At 53.6% G+C, this 19,182-nt stretch overlaps 4 protein-coding genes across 4 annotated transcripts; 1 reads left to right on the top strand and 3 right to left on the bottom strand.

The window, feature by feature from the left end:
• Window positions 1-1,343: 1,343 nt before the first annotated feature.
• On the bottom strand, window positions 1,344-4,087 carry BZA05DRAFT_338869 (uncharacterized protein; the record flags this gene model as incomplete). Its single annotated transcript, XM_051480909.1, has 3 exons — window positions 1,344-2,332; window positions 2,388-3,059; window positions 3,121-4,087. The coding sequence occupies 3 exons, from the start codon at window positions 4,085-4,087 to the stop codon at window positions 1,344-1,346; spliced, it is 2,628 nt and encodes an 875-aa protein (XP_051338735.1).
• Window positions 4,088-9,067: 4,980 nt separating this feature from the next.
• BZA05DRAFT_436888 (uncharacterized protein) lies at window positions 9,068-9,764 on the bottom strand (the record flags this gene model as incomplete). Its single annotated transcript, XM_051486431.1, has 2 exons — window positions 9,508-9,764; window positions 9,068-9,445 (listed from the first exon to the last, which is right to left on the bottom strand). A coding segment is annotated over exon 2 (240 nt), but the record flags the coding sequence as incomplete, so codon positions are not given.
• A 3,377-nt stretch (window positions 9,765-13,141) lies between these two features.
• BZA05DRAFT_454395 (uncharacterized protein) lies at window positions 13,142-16,158 on the bottom strand (the record flags this gene model as incomplete). The annotated part of the gene is made up of 4 exons (XM_051487518.1): window positions 15,643-16,158; window positions 15,294-15,584; window positions 13,282-15,239; window positions 13,142-13,227 (listed from the first exon to the last, which is right to left on the bottom strand). Exons 1-4 carry the CDS (start codon window positions 15,861-15,863, stop codon window positions 13,142-13,144), a joined length of 2,556 nt encoding a protein of 851 aa, XP_051338737.1. The 5' UTR covers window positions 15,864-16,158.
• A 498-nt stretch (window positions 16,159-16,656) lies between these two features.
• Window positions 16,657-18,021, top strand: BZA05DRAFT_436890 (uncharacterized protein; the record flags this gene model as incomplete). The annotated part of the gene is made up of 2 exons (XM_051486432.1): window positions 16,657-16,863; window positions 16,915-18,021. The coding sequence occupies 2 exons, from the start codon at window positions 16,657-16,659 to the stop codon at window positions 18,019-18,021; spliced, it is 1,314 nt and encodes a 437-aa protein (XP_051338738.1).
• Between the last annotated feature and the right edge of the window lie 1,161 nt (window positions 18,022-19,182).

The following is a 19,182-nucleotide window of genomic DNA, read 5'->3' on the forward strand; positions in this document are numbered from 1 at the left end:
GTTCTTGGAACTTCCAGCTGAGAGAAGCTGAGCGATCCCGTCTGCTTGACGGCAGCGACAATCACTTATCACTCTCCTATCGATCAACATGTACGGTAGAGACGAGTGAGCAATAAACTTCCAAGCAGCAAGGAGGAGGGAGGCCTGGGAGGGCACTTTCGAGTTCCCAAGCCCTCTCCCGCCCTTCCCCCGAGTATCCATACATTCCAAGTAACTTTAATGATCGGCACCGGTAGCCAACGCCAACGCCAATACTGTTCGAATTTCGGCATCTACATTCTGCAACCGATATGCACCTATTCACATCGCAGGCATAAACCTTCGTCCTCGTCCTCCGTCCGAATCAACGATCAGAAACCAGATATAGATAATGAATAACGTATGAGAACTCGTGCAGCAGCCTGCCGGCAGTGTAGATCATCCGGCTCCGCATGTCAGCATGTAACTATCACGCGCGGTCACTCGGATATTGCTCCCCCTGAAAACCCGTGACCGTGTGAGGCTCCTAGCTTTTATGTCCTTTCCTTGGACCTTGTTATCGTTCATCACCAAAGTCTACAGCTCGCTGCTGCACTTGGAAAGTAGATCGGGAGGTGAGTAATTGGAGAAACAGACGGGATGGATGGTTCGCAGCCTTCCACGTTCCCGTAGGCAGCATAGGTAGCATAGGCACTTCAACTTACGCAATGCCTCTGGAACTTACTCGCCTCATCACCATCGAGTAAATTCATACCCCAATAGCTCCATCCAATCCTCATTAATGGCGAATTATATCACCAGAAGAACCAGAGGAACCAGAAGACTTCCAAGTGGAGTTCCAAGTTCCAAGTTCCAATTCCGCAGCCCAGCCAGCCACCAGCCACCAGCCAGCCCCCACCAGCCAGCCCCCACCAGCCAGCCAGCCGCCATTCATGAAATCATCGGGGTCAAAAGTCGGTCAAACGAAAAGAAACTGAAAAAAACATAAAGGAAGGAAAGGAAAATATAAAAACACCCACATCATCAATCAATCATTGCAAGCAGACGCCACCAGCACCTGTATAAACACCCCCGACCAAGTTCCAAGTTCCAACTACTCAAAATCCACTACTTTTCTTCCCCCGCCTCACCCCCACCCCCCAGCACCCCCCAGGATTATGCACAGCAGCATCTTCGCCTTACTACCTTACTAGAGAGAAAAAAAGACAAGACAAAGGTCACGAGAACGAAGAAGAGAGCGCTCACGAACAAAAACTCCATACCGATCCCATCCCATCCTGTCATTCCAGACAAAAGAAAAAAAATCAAGGAAAAAAAAAAAAAACTCCAACCCTTTCCCAAACGCAAAATCAAAGCATGACATCCTAATTCGCGACCATGGCGGTAGTGGCCATCGCCACCCGCCGTTCCCCACGGAAATCAAGCATGGCCTTCCCTAGATCCGCGATGCCAAACGGTTTCCCCACGAACCCGTGAATCCCTTTCAACGCGGCCTTGGCGCGAGCCTCCTCGGTTGCGTCGGCCGAGACGGCAAGCACGGTGAGTTCTCCGCCATTGCTGCGTTGCTCGTCGTAGAGTTTTTGAATTCGCTCAGCAGCCTCGTATCCGTCCATCCGTGGCATCCAGAGGTCCATTAGGATCAGATCGAACGGGCGGCCTGCGGCTGCTGCACTGGAGAAGATTTCGACGGCTTCGATGCCATCGCGGGCTTCCGAGATGTCGCTGTAGCCGAGACGCTTCAGCATGCTGCAGAGCAGTGCACGGTTGATCCGGTTGTCTTCGACGACCAGAATGCGGAGCGGAAGCTTTTTTGCCAGATCGGGATCGAAAGAGAGTTTTCGTCCTACGGATGGCGGAGCAACGACGGATCGCACAAGTGGCGAGGGAGGACGAAAGCGTGGAGTGGGGACGGCGGAGTCGGCGCGAAGAGATAGACTGGCGGCGTCGATTCCGGGAGTGGGGATGGGAATAGGCGTGCCCGGTGTGCTCCCTGATGCGTCCGCGGGGGTTATTGGGAGTCGTAACCTAAACTCGGAGCCTCGGTGGTCTCCTTCCGTTGCGGTTCGTTCCAGCCACAAATCTCCTCCCATCTTCCGGGCGATTCCACGGGCAACGTAGAGGCCAAGGCCGAGTCCGTCACGATGACGAGTGAGAGACTCATCTTCGGTTGAAAACGGTTTGAACAAGTCCGGAATGAAGTCACTTGGGATGCCATCGCCAGTATCCACGATAGTAAAGATGATTTGATGAAAAGAGTCGACGGCAGCGTTAAGAGTGATCCGACCCGACGGGGTGAACTTGAACGCATTATTGAACACCGAAGATATCATTTTCGTGAGGTAGGAGCCATCGACTATCACACGCATAAGAAATTGGACACACGGCCATCAAGAGTACGACCGACTTACTAATCATGCTTTCCGGCACATTGTCATCCACAATGACTTCAATCTCCACGTGTTTCCGTTCCTCCTCGCCACTGTGGGCTTCCGGAACTTCGACGGTGACACGTTCGCCATGGGGGGTCCCATGGACATTCGTAAAGTCCGGCCGACCACCCGTTCTAAGAGAGTCATGCACAGCTTCATGTAATAGTTCCCTCAATTTCAACAAGCGAGAGTTCAACACCACCTTGCCTACGGCATCATGTGATAGTCCAGGCGTTGACGGGAAGCCCTGATGCTGATTGGACGTTATCTGCGGCGAGAAATAGTCCTGAGCGGCATCGGTTGAGCGGCTCCCGTACTGCGGTGTCAACAAGCCGGCTGTGGAAGTGCTGGCGAATCCCTGAGAACCGGTTTCCATGGCCATGGAGCCTAGGTTATCCTGCCGCTCGACACGAGGGACCTTATCCGGCGTGTCTCGTCCAGAATTTGCCGAACTCCTTCGTCGCTTCCCCCGCCGATACGATTCGTCATCTTGGTCTAGGTTGTTGTGAGGGAACCAGAATGGCCCGGATTGTTGCTCCTCCAAGCCCAGCAGTTCGGCCCCTGCCTGTGATGGCGTCGATGGAACCTCCATGTTGAAATCGTATGCGTGCACCATGTTGTCCGCCGCGTCTACCGCACGTTTGGAACTATCTGCACGTTTGAATCAGCATGCTGCCGCTGTCTATTTGAAGAATATCGACCGAGTAGATACCTTGGGCGACCTCAATACTCGCTCGCAGGCCCTCAATAACCTCCTTCAAGTGAGCTAGATCCGGCCATCGCCATCGGTCGGGATGTGTAGCTTCGACAACCGAAGCATACATCACATCCAGCATGCCGACAACACCTTGCATTGGTGTCCGCAATTCGTGAGATAGTCGTCTGGCGTAAGGGCGCAAAGAATGCTTCACTGCAACCCCTCCGCTGACCATATTTTGCGGAATCACACTACTCTTGGTCTCCTTGCCCCCAAGGCCTAATCCCTCCAGCACACGTGCGCCGACCTCATCCTCCAGCGCATGCAAGAACATCTCCAACATGGCCCAGCTCAGCTTCGGCCTCTCCTTTAGGCCATCGGCGGTCCAGAGACAGCCGAAATGCGCATAACATTTACCCTCGTGAAACAGAGGTACTGCTAGGTATCCTTCGGCCGGTATTGGAAAGCCTTGTGCATTGGGGTTGTCCGGCGTGAGAGCCGTCAATCCGTCGGGAATGAGGAGTACCCGATCGTGCCGCATCCACTGACACGGGCATCCGTACACCTGATACTTGTAATCCCGATAGAGACCACTGTTGCCCTTGTGGTCGTTGAAATAGAAAGCGAGCCCCATCAGACAAGAACCAGGCTCGCCGATCGCGGGCATCTCCACCGCCGCATCTTCATCGTCGTAGAGGACACGTTTCGCAACGAAACCATACTGCGAACCGGTGATCTCGGTTATCCCTTCCATCAACAGCTGCCAAAAATCAAATGTGGTGACGCCGCGTAGCCGATGCTTAAGCTGCACCGTCTTTTCCAGCATCCAGCTGTCCGCCGATCCCAGCGCGTGTGACACTTCATCTCTAAACCCTGGATCCGTAGGCCGCAGGACCTCTGATTTGGATGCAATACACAGCGACTCCCGGAAAAACGGGTCGCAGCCCACTGGTATATTCGACTCAAGTTCGGTAGTCGACATCGTGTTGATTCCCCCCCAGCGATCAGTGGCCCGAAAGGAGTCTCCTGATGGCTGGGTGTAACAGTTGGCGGATCTCTGGTGAGTTAGCCGTCTATGGCAAGTAGTCGGAACCTGTTGTTGTTGTTGTTGTTGTTGTTGTGGTTGTGGTTGCCGTGCGGAAAGTATTGCGGCGCGGTTACGATCGACGAAGCCTAGGGGGAAGGCGACGCGCGAGACGGGACGCGGAGTGAAGTAGAGCGGTGAAAGACAGAAGGTGTGTTGTCCAGAGTGCTAAGTGCTATCCTCGTTCTCTTGGTCTTCTCGGACGGGGCGGGCGAGAGGGAGGGTGGTAGCAATAGAACTTTGTGGCGTGGTGGTTGTTGTGGGTGGGTGGTGGCGAGTGGCAGTGTTGAGATGGAGCACAGAGGAACTTGACAGAGGAACAAAAAGTAAGTAAAGTACCTTCTACCTAGTACACCGGAGAAGAAGAGTGAGAGGAAGCAGAAGAAGTAGAGAAAGTGGATGCTGCAAATGAGGAGCACGGGATTGATTCTGGCTGCAGGTATAGTAGCATTTCGGAGAAGGGAGGGTGGAGTTGATCGAGTTCAGCCATAAGTGCTCCCGAATGACATCCAGGACTGGCCTGACGCCCCGCCGTCCGCCGACCACCGTCCCCATGTTTCCCGCCCTTCCTCCTCCGCGAAAACTCGCCCGACACTCTCGCTCGACCCTGCAGGTACAGTACCAAGTACTAGTACAAGCATTTTGCCGCCCCAAACGTCGGTAGGGAACAAACAACGGCACGGGGCAACGACAACCAGTCCCCACACTAATGACCGCAAATTCTGGGGGGAGGGGGGTGGGCAACAAGGGCTGGCTGAATACACACCTGGCCACACGAAGATCGGAGATGGAAGATCGGGAACCTCAGAGTTCAGCTGAATTCGGGAATCCGAGTGCAGATGGGAGAATGGCTGGTATCGCTGTAGGCATGTATTAACATGAACTTTTTTGCCGTGTCTCTTGCTTTTCCCGTTGTTGATGCTCTTGTTCTCCTGCCAATCCGCTTCTTCTTCTTCTTCTTCTTCTTCTTTTCTCCTCCTTTCCGAGATGCCGAAGTCGAGCGGCAAGCAAGTCTGGGCTGGCTGGCGATCGACGGTTCTAGGTAGTGGTCTAGACGGGCAATCTGGAGCCTGGATGCCGCAATGACGGATGTGAAGTGGGCGGGTTCTGGTGATTCTGGAAGCCGGCGCGGCCAGAGGGGCGAACGTAAAAAGCGAAAGTACTAGTAGCGAACTGGAGCACAGAGGCCGGAAGAAGACGGGCAAGACGGAAGAAAAAAAGAATAACTATCACAAAGGTGCTCTGCGAAAGAAGTCTTTTTACCGTGGTGGTACAGCCGTGGTATAGGTAGCTGACTATGGGAGGGGGGGAGTATTGGGATGCGAGTGGTAGTAGTGGAGGCCTAGGAGGTTAAAAGACACACACAGACAGCAATGACAGCGAGCAACTCCGCAGTAGCCACCACCACCCGCCGCTTGCTTACTTGTCCATGTGCGTGCGCCCGTACCTAGAAGTAGAGCAGATACACGAGTTAGATATCGGAAAAAGAAATCGAACACCACCGGCGCTGGATCCAGAGGGCCCAGACAAGTCAAAAACGGGCTATTGACAGGGAAGGGAGGGGGGCATCGGAGAAGAATGGGCCAGGGGGGAGGGGGGTTGTCGCGGCCTGCCACGACGATAATATTCAAAAAGCACGCCCTGGCTTTTGTCCCCATAAGTCGCAATCATCGACAGGTCAGGGCCAAAAAACTACACTTTCCTACCCCGCGGCTTGCCGACAAGCGCCAGCTGCTGCTGCTACTGGCTGAGGCTCCCCCCACCCCGCCCGCCCCTCGTCCTCGGCGCCGAGTGTTCGGGTCCGTCTCTGCCCTTCCGGTGCCCCCGATGGATCATGGCTGCAACACCGTTCCGTTCCCCCTCTCCCCTCCCCTCCCAGCCCAAACAGGTTTCTGGGGAAACCCTCTCCCTCCTACCCCCCAAGGGCCCCGATCCTTGGTTCGCATGAAGGCGGCCCGTACACTCCTTGCATCATCTCACAATGCTTCTAGCCTTGGTTTCCCGACCCAATATCCTCGACTGCGGTATCAGCCAGCCAGCCAGCCCAGCCAGCCCAGTTCAGCCAGCCATCCATCGCTTGGACAGATGTAAGGGGGCCCGGTTTCAACCCCAGATGGCAGATACCGGTACACTTATCACCACGATCTCAAGTCGGAACTGGCACTATTACTACCTAAGCAGGTACCTATACCGTTGACCAGACCTGGGGACGGGCGGAGGGTGCGGATTGCCGCACTTGACTTCATAGAGCACGGCTCAGGATCGAAGAATGCTCGGTTCCGCAGGTCCACGGAATATCACCGAGAGACGCCCCAAAAACGGAGACTGAGACTGGAGACTGGAGTCACTAGACGCCTGGAACAGTGGAACAAACAGCCGATCCTGGAACGCGAGGAAAAGCCATCCAACATTCGCGTTCCCTCGAAGAGGGCCGGGTCGGGTCACGGATGGTGTCTGAGGCGAACATCCTCCGCCAGGACATGTACCGGTACACACACACAAAACCAGCCAGGACATGTACTGGTGCACACATACAAAACCAGCCAGGACATGTACTGGTACATCCACACAAACCAGCCCGTCAAAACGGAGGCGAAGAATTCCACGCAAGCCACCGTTTTCGGTGTGGAAGCCTGTTCGAACAGCAACAGGCCAGGACAGGGCATCGAGAGCTGTGGCGCACGCAACGTATCACGAACTCAACGGCTGGCTATTACTCTACTGCACCTGCACTGCCAACAATTATCCTCGCTCCTGCATGTGGGGGTATGTAGTACCGTACTCTAGAGTCTACGGTCTGCCCGGGGCCAAGCCCACAACCGAGAGGGAAGGGGCGCAAAGGCACACTGTGCTTTTTGCCGGGCTCGTATTCATCGATATGGAGATATATGTGCTGCCGGCATCAGCCGGCTCGCTTTGAGACGAAGCCTCACCGTGCTCTCAAGCAAGGAGGGCGCTCGAGGCGCTTGCTGGGCCGCCGGAACCACTCCCAAGGTTCGACGCTTACATATCGTCCCATGACGGACTCACGAGTCGAAAGCGGTTCCCATCACTCGTTGGACGTATAGCGCCCTCTACCGGTGGCTCTTTGGTGGCTGTTTGATCCTCCGGTGTGTGACTGCAATGATGATTGAACCGAGAAAAGGTGGCTCTTTGATCCTCCAGTGCCTGACAGCCATGAATCGACAAGGTCGAGTGCAATGATGATCAAACCCGCCCCCAAAAGGTGCCTCTTCGATGCCTCTTCAGGCGCCTCTTCCGGTGGTCTACTCCCTGCAATTCAATCCTCAAACTCTGTCCGAGCATAGACTACGCGTATCCCCTCATCATGGCCGGGCCTGGCACAAACACGTGCTGGATCTCGTCCGTACATACCGTATTCCGCAGATGTCCGCAGAGATTCCGCAGAGATTCCTCCTACTCTAACTCTTCCTCCAACCATCTCCTCCACCAACCTCTCCTCCGTGTCCGAGGCACTCGCTCGCAGTTGTTTCACGCGCGCACCTCTCTCTCTCTCTCTTGTTTTTTTTCTTTCTTTCTTTCTTTCTTTCCCTCAGAGGCTGGCTGCCTCCTCATGGTCTCGCCGAAATGATGTCGTCCAGGGTTAATTCTTCTGCAGACCAGGAACAAATAAGGCAATGATGGCGGGGCCTAGAACACAGCCCAAACATCCTCGAGCATCCTCCCTGCATGTACTTGCCGTTATTTCCGTCCACCCCCTCCCACTCCCACAGTCCCACTCCCCCAACAACACCCACCACCCATCAACCCAAAAAGCAAATGTTCCAGACCGCAAAGGAAACCCCGCCCCGCGCGCACAACATAGAGTAGAGTGGGTAGAGTGGGTAGAGTGGGTAGAGTGGGTAGAGTGGGTAGAGTAGTTACTCTGAGAGCATCACACTCGCATCCATCCCACTCGCATCTATCTATCCAGTAAGTTACCACACAACCACACAACCACACAACTGCACAACTGCACAACTGCACCGAACACCATGATTCATCGTGTCGCACATTCCGATCATTCCCTCGACATGATGATTGATATGTCCATTGTTCACCACCACCCCCCACCCCTTCCTCCCCCCACACCCCATGTTGGCTGGACGACGCCCAGATGGACAGGCACCATGGATGAGCTCGATCAACTGTACTATATTTTGTGCGCTCCGTATGGAAGCATGCATACCGGCACTCTACCTACATATCATACACCATACACACACTGCACCACTAACTACGGTATGTATACGGTATTATAGTTATATCTACACCTATATGATATATCTGGGCATACGTAAGTCAGTCAGTCAGTCAGTCGATTCTACCGACCGATCGCTCGTATGTATGTGTGTAGAGCATGTAGAGTAACTAGCGGGCTTTTGTCGTCGTCGTTCACGCATACATACTTTCCAATGTCGCGATGATCCCAATCATTATCCCACCCACCCGCGCACAGTGCTGAGTGCTCTGGGCCGGTGCACGCGTTTATTAGCTCGCGGGTCGAGCTCGCGGATTGCGCGGTTTGCGACGTGCAATGTGCACGGTGGAAGAGTGACCGGCGGGCGGTAGGCGGGGGTTGGCGTGCGCTCTCTTTCTCTCTCTATCCTTCGAGATTTGACCGCTCCGACGCTGCCCCACTGCCCACTGCCCCACTGCCTAGGCCACCATGGGGCTTGGACAGAAAGTAAAGTCGACGGAATACACCGCATCGCGGAGTAACCTAATATCATAGCCATCGAACGTTACACCATGAGAGGGGGGGGGGGGGTTCGTTCGTCCGTCTGTCGAGAGTACCTTTTATATACCATGAAATACAGGGGGCAACCTTTTATATACCATGAATACCATGACAGGGACATAGTTTGGCCCACAGACCTCTATTATGGCGGCGACAGGCGGCGACAGGCGGCGACAGGTGGTCAGAGTCTGGTGCGAAAATAATTTGAGCGAAGGTACATATGCCCGCGGTGGGGCTTAAAAGGTACGCGATACCCTCACCAGCCACAGCAAAAATCCTGCATCTTACGCGTCGATGCAACGAAGACAATGCAACAAGACAGAAAATGGGGTAGAAAAAGAGAGAACCCCGAGGTATCGTAGTGAAATCATTTTTCATAAGGATTTGATTGCATTTAATAACTGTCTAATGGCCAATTTGTCTCCGATCGCGTGTTGTGAACAGCGCAGACCAGATGAGGGGAATTTGCGCTTGAGTCATAAAAGTTACTGACTCGCTATGCGCACACCTAGTGACTTGTCATTAAGTTAGATTGACTCGTCACTAAAATAAATTGACTCGTCACTGAAATACTAACCAAGATTTTACTTCTCAACCGATGGAACACATAACCCACGAAGAAATCGTTATAAAGGTTGGGAAAGCAGCACCATAGCGAGCTTCAGTGCTTCAATAAAATAAAAGAGAAAAGCATTCTTTTTCTCTCTGTCGAACTCTCTTGGCCCAGTCGACTGCTGCAAAAAACTTGATTTTGTGCGCAGAATTAGGGTGGCGGTGCAGCGGGCATACCTTTGCTCAAATTATTTTCTCACCAGACTCTGACCCTGTCGCCGCCTGTCGCGGCCATAGAGAGGTCTGTTGGTCAAACTATGTCCCTGTCATGGTATTCATGGTATACAAAAGGTTGCCCCTGTATTTCATGGTATATCAAAGGTACTCTCCCGTCTGTCAGTTCGTTCGTTCGACACACACTTGTGATGCGATGCATGTTCCACCATCACCACTACCACTACCACCACCACCTCCCGCCGATTGTTGGGGGTCACTCGCTCTTCTGAGTGGATTGTTGAAACACGGTACACCCTGAGCCCTCCATACGGATCGGAACTGAATCGGAACTTGGGAGTGCGAGCGGGAACGAGCGGGAATAGGCGGGGACGAGACGTCGGCGAGAGTCGAGACACATACGGTAGTGGTTAGAACTTGGTGGTGGTTAGTGGTGCCACAGGTCGGTACCCCCTCCTCCTTCTCCTCCTCCTCTTCTTCCTCTTCAGCCTCCTCCTCCTCCTCCTCCTCTTCCTCCTCCTCCTCCTCCTCTTCCTCCTCCTCCTCCTCCTCCTCCTCCCTCCCCCCTTCGCTCGTGAACATTCAAATCCCGCCACTCCCGATCACCAGCGCCGCAGGCTGCAGACTGCAGCAGTCTCTACCTGCGCAAAAACTCCCCCTCCAAACATCTGGTCACACTGTCATCGATCTTTCGGGCATACCATTCTAGACGCAGGATATATGGCACCCTCCGCCTGCGATTCCCTCCGATGGCGGCCGTAGGAAACGCGTCCCATCGTGTCCTGCCTGCCACATCCTCCAGATCCCCACCGGATCCCCACATGCATCGGTCGACAAGTTAAACTGTTGAAGAACGATCGATGTCATGCACCTCACGTGCCCGGGCCGCTAGTTAACCATGGCTGGCTAGCTAATCGAGGATAAAAAGCAACCCACGGTCCCAACCAAACCAAACCAAACCGCTGCGCAGGTTAACCAACAGCTGGTGCTCTCCGTCACTCTTACCTGGGGAATCCGGAAAGTCCATCATGTCATCACTCCGCATGGTGAATCGTGATGATGGATGATGATGATGGATCAGGATCTACATGCCTACATACAGTCCACTCCTCCCCTCTTCTCCTCTCCTCTCCTCTCCGCTCTTACCTCACGAGCCGCAAATACCTGCAATCACCACCAACTGGTTACTGAGTGCATACTCCTGCCTCCCAACGAGTCGACGAGTCAACGACTGGTTATAAACCGATTGCGCCGGCGCGACGTAACGTAGTTACTTCCCTACCCCACAATGGCGTTCTAGGCCCTGCGCGTGGCTTTGGGGGGGTTGGGCTGGGTTGGTGGGCTGGTGGGCTGGTGGGGGGCAGCACTTCAATATGTAGAGTACATACCACCCGTGCGGTGATCTCGAGCAGCCTGCAGGCCGTTTGGGGGCGGAGCGGGGGGAAATTCGAATCTCTGGTGTCGCTGGTGGCTCTGGTGGCTCTGGTGGGAGGAAAATGAAGGCATGACCGTATGTATGAGTATGAGTATGAGTGTGTGCGAGACTCGAGTGAGATTATGTAAGCCGGTAAGTCGGTAAGTAAGCACCGTACTTGAGTATGTAAAGGTGTATCTTAATGCAGCGAGCGAGTGTGATGCAGCGAGAGTGGTGGTGACTGGTCGGTGCAGGGCATCGATATCGAGATTGATCGGCGGCAGAAGTGGGAATTGTCATCGATATTGGATTTGTCCATGCTCCCACTGCCCATGCTCCCACTGCCCACTGCCCATGCTCCTCAGCCCCACCCTCAGTTCGTAAACCTACGTAGCCTGTAGGTGGGCCGACCACAGTGCGCACCACCATGCTCCGAAATCTTATGGGTGCTCCCGAAGCGGCAATGTCCTAACCGGTTTGTATGTTGGTATGTACTGAGTACATGAGGACTTGCCCTGTGGCTTCAAAGTTCAGCCTTCAGCCCCAACCTGAGACCCAACCTCCAGGCTCTAAGCTCTACATAGGCTCCAGCCGCAGGACTGCGGCGAGTCATGTTTCGTGAACCCCTTGATGTACCTATCCTCCTGCTCCTGCTCCTCCCGCTCCTCCTCCCGATTCAACCAAAACAGTACGACACACCTGCGCCCCGAGCCTGGAACCTCGGGGCTCGAGGTCCAGACCTCGGAGGGCATGTGACACCCGTCCACCCACTAGCCACCACCACCACCGGCGGCGGCGCGGTCTAGATCTCGCTGCCGGGCAATATTGCGGGAGATAGTCCCGATTCTGGCCGATGTGCTTTGATGTGCTTTGGCTAGGGGGATCGCGACGGGTACTATCGAGATGGGAGGTGGGAAAAGTGGGGGACCTTACATAGCCCCACCCCCCCTCCCTCGCCCGGATGCGAGTGGCGAGTGATACCGTAAGGACGGGATGGGAGTGGATGAGACGAGACGGGATGAGACGAGATGGTTAAAGTACTGAAGTGGGGTGACGAACCTTCCTACCTTCGTGAAGACTTCCCCACGGCACCGGCACACACTCTGCTCTGCGGAACGGCAGGTTAACATAGCTGCATCCGTAGCTGCGGATAGAACTAGGGGTGTACATATGAGAGGTAAACATGTCCACGCCAAAATACCTAATCCCTCCATCCCTAGAAAAGCTGCAACGGATTTGACGCCCGCTCCCTCTCTCCCTCGGGACATACCTAGATTACTCTACATACATTAGGTACATACCGACATGCCGACTCCACCCCCGACCCCGGAGGCTCGGAAAACATGAAACAATCGGCTCGGATCACGCCACTCACCTATATTCCTCCCGACATATACTTGGCAGCGACAAACACAATAAATCGCTCCATTCGCGGATCGTTCTGCTTCCGTGGGCGTGCACGTGTTATTCTCGTAAGTGCCGCGTGGAAGAATGGGGCTCTTCCCCTCTCCTCTCATCGGTGCTCGGTTTGGGAGGGAGGGAGGGATATGGAGGGGATGGGTCATTGCGGAGCACTCGGGTTGATTGATGGGAGCTTCGCTGGCTTCTTACGCTGGCATTATTTCTACCAGAATGTATTGAGAAGCTCCGATTCGATGATGGATAGCCCGCTCGATCAATGGAGGCCATATATCATACAACCTCACCTAGCAATTTAGTGGTCACAAGGACAAAATCACACTACAGCACTCGCCATTCATTCAAACACAATTTACTCAAACAGTAACACACGCATACAGTACAGTACAATCAAAATGTATTAACGCCTTTCCCGTAGTAGTATCAAAAGTACGCCCCTCGTAAGATGAAATAACGCCTCGCCAAATTAAAATCAATCGTAGGAATGAATGAATCAACGGAAGCCAGCCTGCCAGGTCAAGGTGAGAGAATATCCCTCCGTATTCCAGATCAAGGCAAAAAAGCGCCTCCGCTGTGTAACGTCGCCTCCCTACTATCCACTGAAAGCCTTGAAGCCTTGTTCATTTGTCCGTCTTGCTGCATTGTTGTTCATCTCGTTCAATCCTCTGGCGTGAGTTTCTAGACACCGTTAGCGATCACCGTCTTCTGCTCCTGCTCCTCATCTGGACTTACCGGATTCTTTCGAGAGATTTCTGGCTGCTTCCTCCTCTCGCTCCAACTCCCTCAGCTCTTGCTCGCGTTTCGCGGCGTCCGCGGCTTTCTGGATGTTGTAGTTGATACGGAGCGCGTTGTTCTCTTCTACGGTCAGGGCTGGGTCTGGTTGCCACCCGTGAGGGTCAAGGTCATCCCAGTAGCTTCCGGCGTTGGCGCAGCCCAACTTGTATTGCTGTCGAATGAGGACTGGGTCGAAAGAAGGTGGGAGGCGAGCACTGAAGGACACAGTCTTGGAGGAGGCTCCGAAGAAGAAGGTTGGTTCTGAACCAGAACCCTCAGGCCGAAGAGAGGGAACCGCCGCGAAGTTGATCTTTGGAATGGGCCGGGAGAGGAGGCGGGTAGTTGGTGAGTACGAGATCTGAGAAAGCGGAACCTTCTCGGGCAGTCCCGAGGCGACTGGCTCGGTTCCCGTCGGAGGGATAGGTTGAGGTTGAGTGTTGAAGGAGATCGACTTGGTAGGAGCCTTTTTCTTTGGTGGAAGCTTCTTGAATGCTACCAGTGCCTGGGATGCTTTCTCGAAAGTCCCGGACTCCTTGAGAATTCCCTTGATGGCCGTGTTGCCGTTGCTGACATGCGGCCCCTGGGGTTCGGGAGCGAATTTGACGGATTTTCTGGCGGGCTTCTCGGGTTTTCTGGCAGACTTCTCCTGGTAGTGCTCTTCGTCGAACTTAATTCTCTTGCCGTTGCGCTCGCGTGTCTCCTCCGTGATCTTGACTCTCTTGCTAGGTTTTTGGTCGTATTCTTCGCTTTGCGCATTCCTCTTGGTTACCGCCTTTTGTACTTTGACGAGGGCGGTTACCGGTGCAGGTGGTGGATCGGCAACGACGGGTTTGACGGGAGCCTTCTCCTTTTTCGGCGGTTCCTTGCGAACAGCCTTGACTTGCCTGATGCAGAGCCAGTCGGCGCGGACCTGTCTGCGTTTCCGCTCAAGGTCCAACTTGGCGTATGCATCGGCCAACGCGGGGTTCTCCTTCCTGATGGCATCGATCATGATCTTTGCCGCCACATCTTGCCTCGTAATGTCCTCGCGGAGGTTGTTGCGGCCCGCCAAAAGGTCGGCATCATACATCTTGGGCGCTCCGTAAGTAGCTTTGTGCTGCTGCCTGAGCATCGAGATGTGGCGCAATCTGGGATCGTCCTGGGGAATTTCCCAATTCTTCAACCTTGGGGCCTCGAATATCCAATCGTAGCGTGATTCCTGGCACCAACGTCTGAAGAGCATGTCGTACTTGTTCTGAGCAAAAACGGCCTTTTCCTCCTCGGTGTAGGGCACGACAGTCTTGTGTTGACTGCGGCATGGCACCTCGCCATCCTTATCCATTTCACGTTCCTCCACCTGACCAGCCCAAGCGAAGCCACGACAGAACTTGCAGCAGCCATCCTCTTGCTGATGCACAGCGTCAAGGTCGATGTTTCGTACCTCGCCCTTCCGAAACTTAATTGGAGCAGTTGGCTTGATGACCGGAACGTTGAGCCTGTAGAAAGCGGTGAATCCTTCGTGGACAAGGCACTTGACGAGGCGGTTAAGGTCCTCGCTCTTGTTATCGTAGAGCTCCAGAATCAGGTTCGTAGGAAATGTGAGGTTTTCGGTGAGCTCTCGGCGCAAAGTCGATGTGCCTAATCCGTGTCTCTTGAGCATCTTGAGCCACTCTTTGAATTCACCCTTGTGAACATTCATTGCAAATTCTTTAGATTTGCCGGTCTTGCTCTTCTTTTGGCTCATATTGAACTCAAACTTTGGTGTTTTCCACGGGGTACTACCAGGGCCATTGGGTAGAGGTGTCTCGGCAACAACGGGCTTCTTCCGAAGGGGCGTTTCATGGAATAGGTTCCACTTCTTCGCTTCGTCGACAGTCGGAGTGCGGTTGTTCGGGTCTCCTCTCAGACGCTCTCCTCTGGCTCGTCGCACTACGTTACTGCGAATCACCGTCAGTGACCCGAGGTGACAAAGAATTGACGGATGTACTCACGGCGTCGCGCCTACCATATGCGGCGGCAAAGCCAGCATGCTGTCGGCCGGTATCTGCTTCTGTGGGGTTCTACTGACTCGCCTCGACCTGCCAATTGGATCGTAGCGGTTGGGAAAGACCTTGCGACTGACACCACCGCCGACGCGCGCAACGGCCTTCGCACCCCGACATGTGGCATACACCGCTCCGGTTGCTAAATCGCAGACACCTTTGACCGTGTTGTAGACGACCGCCAGAGGAATCAAGACTCCCCACGTAAGACTGTCGAGAGCATCATGATCGTAGGTAGCACTGTGTCGCTCTCCGTTAGCTGTGTTCATGCAGCCAGATAACAGGTCGTAGCACTCACACTTGAGGTTGAACACGGGTTACAGACACCTGCGGCGCAGGTAATCGGCTCACTTCCGGCTCCTGTTCTATGGGTGCAATAGGTTGGTAACTGCGGAAGGGATTCTCCGGGTTCATTGCCCAAGCGGGGTTGAAGCCATCGTCCTCCTCGGGCACGTGTACTACAGGTGTACGGGGCTCAGCAAGTCGTTCCCGTACCGGGGTTGAGCGGATGGGAGGCATGGTGGGTGGCGGTGTTGCTGGTGATGATGTATCGGGTTCGCCAAGGATGTTTTTGTTCAGTCGTTGGTTGTCAGGGACAACGGGATGGCTGTCTTGCGCTCCGACAGAGGTCGATTAGTTGAATGAGAGTGGGGAGAGTTATTGAGGTCGCGTAGCGGATACGAAGGAGTGTAAGCGCGATGTTCTAGAGACAGTCGTTGTGGTTGTTGCTCCTATTATGTTGGTGGTGGCGGATGTCGAGGAGGTGGAGATTGTTGTTGATGAACAAAAAGTTGTGGGGAGGGAAGGACACGCGAACTCGGCAAGGAAGCACAAAGCAAGTTGTCGCGTACTAGCAGCCAGCTGTTTGCCAAGCAGAGCGCCAAGACAGCCGAGTTGGTGCTAAGTAGAAGTCGAGCCTACGAGTGGCTATGTGGGCTGAGACGCACGTGATAAAGATATCCGAATGAGAGGGAGGCTTTCTTAGGAAACTCTCGTAGAAGAGGCTCTCATGTGTACTTACATCAGAATTACTTGCTCTTACTCATAGTCTACAAGTTGAATGCTAAGGGAACTTTTTGTTCATGTTTAATCGAGTAGGTACTGAGGCAACTTGTGGCTCATTGATAGCATGTTTGTTTAGCCGAGTGCGGACTGATGTAGCAAGCTCCAAACATCGTCATGCTGCGATGCCCCTCTCGGAACACACTAGCACTCAAAGCCCTTGGGTTCACCGACACTCTAAGTATATCAAACCGACTAAATTCTCTCCCCAGCTCCCTACAGACCGCTGACATTAGAGTCTGCAATCACGATGCTCCCCACTCCCCCAGCCCCCACCATCAACAGCCCCCCGGTAGTCCGGGAGATGGAACCCTTCATACCCTCGCACTCGGAAACCTCTCCAGCAGCTGTACCCGATTGCTCCACAACCGAAGGTACTGTTAGAAATGGGGTAATGACACCAGCAGACGACCGGAACAGCTCTGAGCCGGCAGAAAATGTCAGAGGCCAGAGAGAGGTGAGCAACACTCTCTACTTCTACGAAGGGAGGATAACTGACTATCTACAGCATAACGATGTACCAGACTTTGGTAGTTTGGCAGGAACAAACAGGAAGGTCGACCCCCGCTTCCTCGAGAATCAGTACATGGATCAAGTCGACCGGGAGTTCGAACGTCCTTTGCAAGCACCATCTCAAACGCTCTCCAAGGAGTCCTTCGACGAGGAAGAGGCCGTAAAAAGCCCTAGAACGAAGAAGCATGAACACAGTCGCGCGATATGCAGGAAGGTTAAAGCAATCTTCACGGACTGGGCTCGGAAGGAGTTGCAAGCGCAGCTCACCACCCTCAAACTCCAGGTCGGACTCCCGGAAGGCTCCACAGAAAAATTGACCTTGGAGATGAGGGAATGGATCAAGGACGGGTTGAGACACAAGTTCCGTGCGTATATCCAGCTCTTTCACGACCCTAGCCCCACTCTGCCAATTTCCAAGCGGGGAAAAAAAGGAAAGAAGATCAATATTCCTACGGGAGAGGCGGGGATAACCAGCGCAGCTTGCGGACATCCGGGTTGCGGAAAGCCAATTCTACCGGGCATGTATCGAGTCTCATTCGAACCCCATGCGTGGACACAGCCGTTCGACAACACTCACATTCCAAGCACGACAGGCGAGGCGTTCCTGGACGAGAATTTTGATCCAAGAAACTCGAACCTGCCTATCTCTCTTCCGAACTACGAGCAGCTACTTCTCCCAGTCAATGTTGCCAAATACGATGGAGGAGAGGTCTTCTGCGTCGGTTGCTTTGAAGATCTTCTCGAGAAGGATCCCGGAGAAACTGCACCAATGCAGCCACCACCGCTGCTGCCCCCCATAACCAAGCAAGGTGGCACGAAGTCGAAGAAGAGACAGCTAGAAGAAGAGGCACCTACCGGTACCATGTGGCTGCGTCCCAGTCCGATTAGACGAATCTACACTTCCGTCTTTCCCGAGACCCGCTATCACCCACAGGGCCACTTCCTGCTGGACGAGCCCGCGTTGAAGGTGGTCAAACAATGGAAGCAGGTGCTATTGGCCGAGGGTGTGAAAATGTTGAAGGAGAAATACCACTTCTTGAAAGATAGTGCTCTCACTGAAGATGAAGACTTCGCTGGTATTCCTATGTCTGTCCGAGAATAGGGAATCGGATTAGCAGAGATTCTGGCGTCGCTCGACAAGGGGCCCAAGATGGTGAAAAGGACCAAAAAAAAAGCGAAGTGGTAGGAGGAAAGATAGTGTGCTTACCAAACCTTGCCATAGGGATGCTGGACGGGATCCGGACGGTCCATCGTGGCTTATTGGTATGCACCTGGCGTTGATACCTCCTACCGAATGTTCTGTCTGATGTTTCATTGTATGTGCTCAACTTGGCAGTGGGTTTTTCCTGTACGAATGATTGTTACGAGTGTGGATAACGATTGCGTCTTTTTCATTCTTGGGGTCGTCCTTTCTTTTCTTTTCTTCTCTTTCTTTTTCATCTCTTGTCTCTTGTCTCTTGTCTCTTGTCTCTTTTCCGGCCATAACCTTATGGTTCCAGCTGTACGAATTACAAATCTTGTCTCTTGTATTGTATGAGAAACAGCGGCAGCGTAAACAGCTCACCAGTGAGTTCAAGTGAGTGAGTGACACGAGCGTCAAGTACGGTAACCAACATCACAACTGCCGCCTGCCGCCATTCCTACAAGCAAGCCAAACAGTCTCTCACCCACTGATCGTGATTCATGAGTCATGACTAAGTAACTGACACGCTCCCATACAGACGCCTCAGACGTTTCACTCCCGCCGTCCTGCAGGATTCAAACACAACATGCAGATCTAGTCTCCAGCCTTCAGCTTCCAGCCTCCGGGTACCAGGAACCACTCAACCACCCCGTCTTACGATCCCTATTCGCCCATGCCGATGTGATATGGAGTACAATTTACAAGAGAGACAATGCAAGGCGTGCCTGCCTGAAAATAACCTTAACTGCACGCGATGTCATGATATGACAATTCTTTTCTTTCTACAAGGGTCAAAACCGACACCAAACAGCGTATGACTTGGCGTTTGGAGAAGGAGGAGTAGTAGGAGCTGGAACCCCCAACCGCGGAACAGACGTTCTCGAACGAGATCTACGCCTGCATACATACGTCCACCTCTCTCTCTCTCTCTCTCTCTCGCTCTCTCGCTCTCTCGCTTCGGTTTTGTAATTGTCGCTTTAGCCTTCAGGGATTGGATCGTGCAGGGAGAATTTGGGTTGTAACTTGTCACCTACCAGGCAAGTCGAGGGAAAAGTCTACAGGGATGGCTATGTCGGAGTC

Source organism: Tricharina praecox, assembly GCF_024521635.1.
Source record: "Tricharina praecox strain CBS 144465 chromosome Unknown BZA05scaffold_15, whole genome shotgun sequence".
Taxonomy (NCBI): Eukaryota; Fungi; Ascomycota; class Pezizomycetes; order Pezizales; family Pyronemataceae; genus Tricharina; species Tricharina praecox.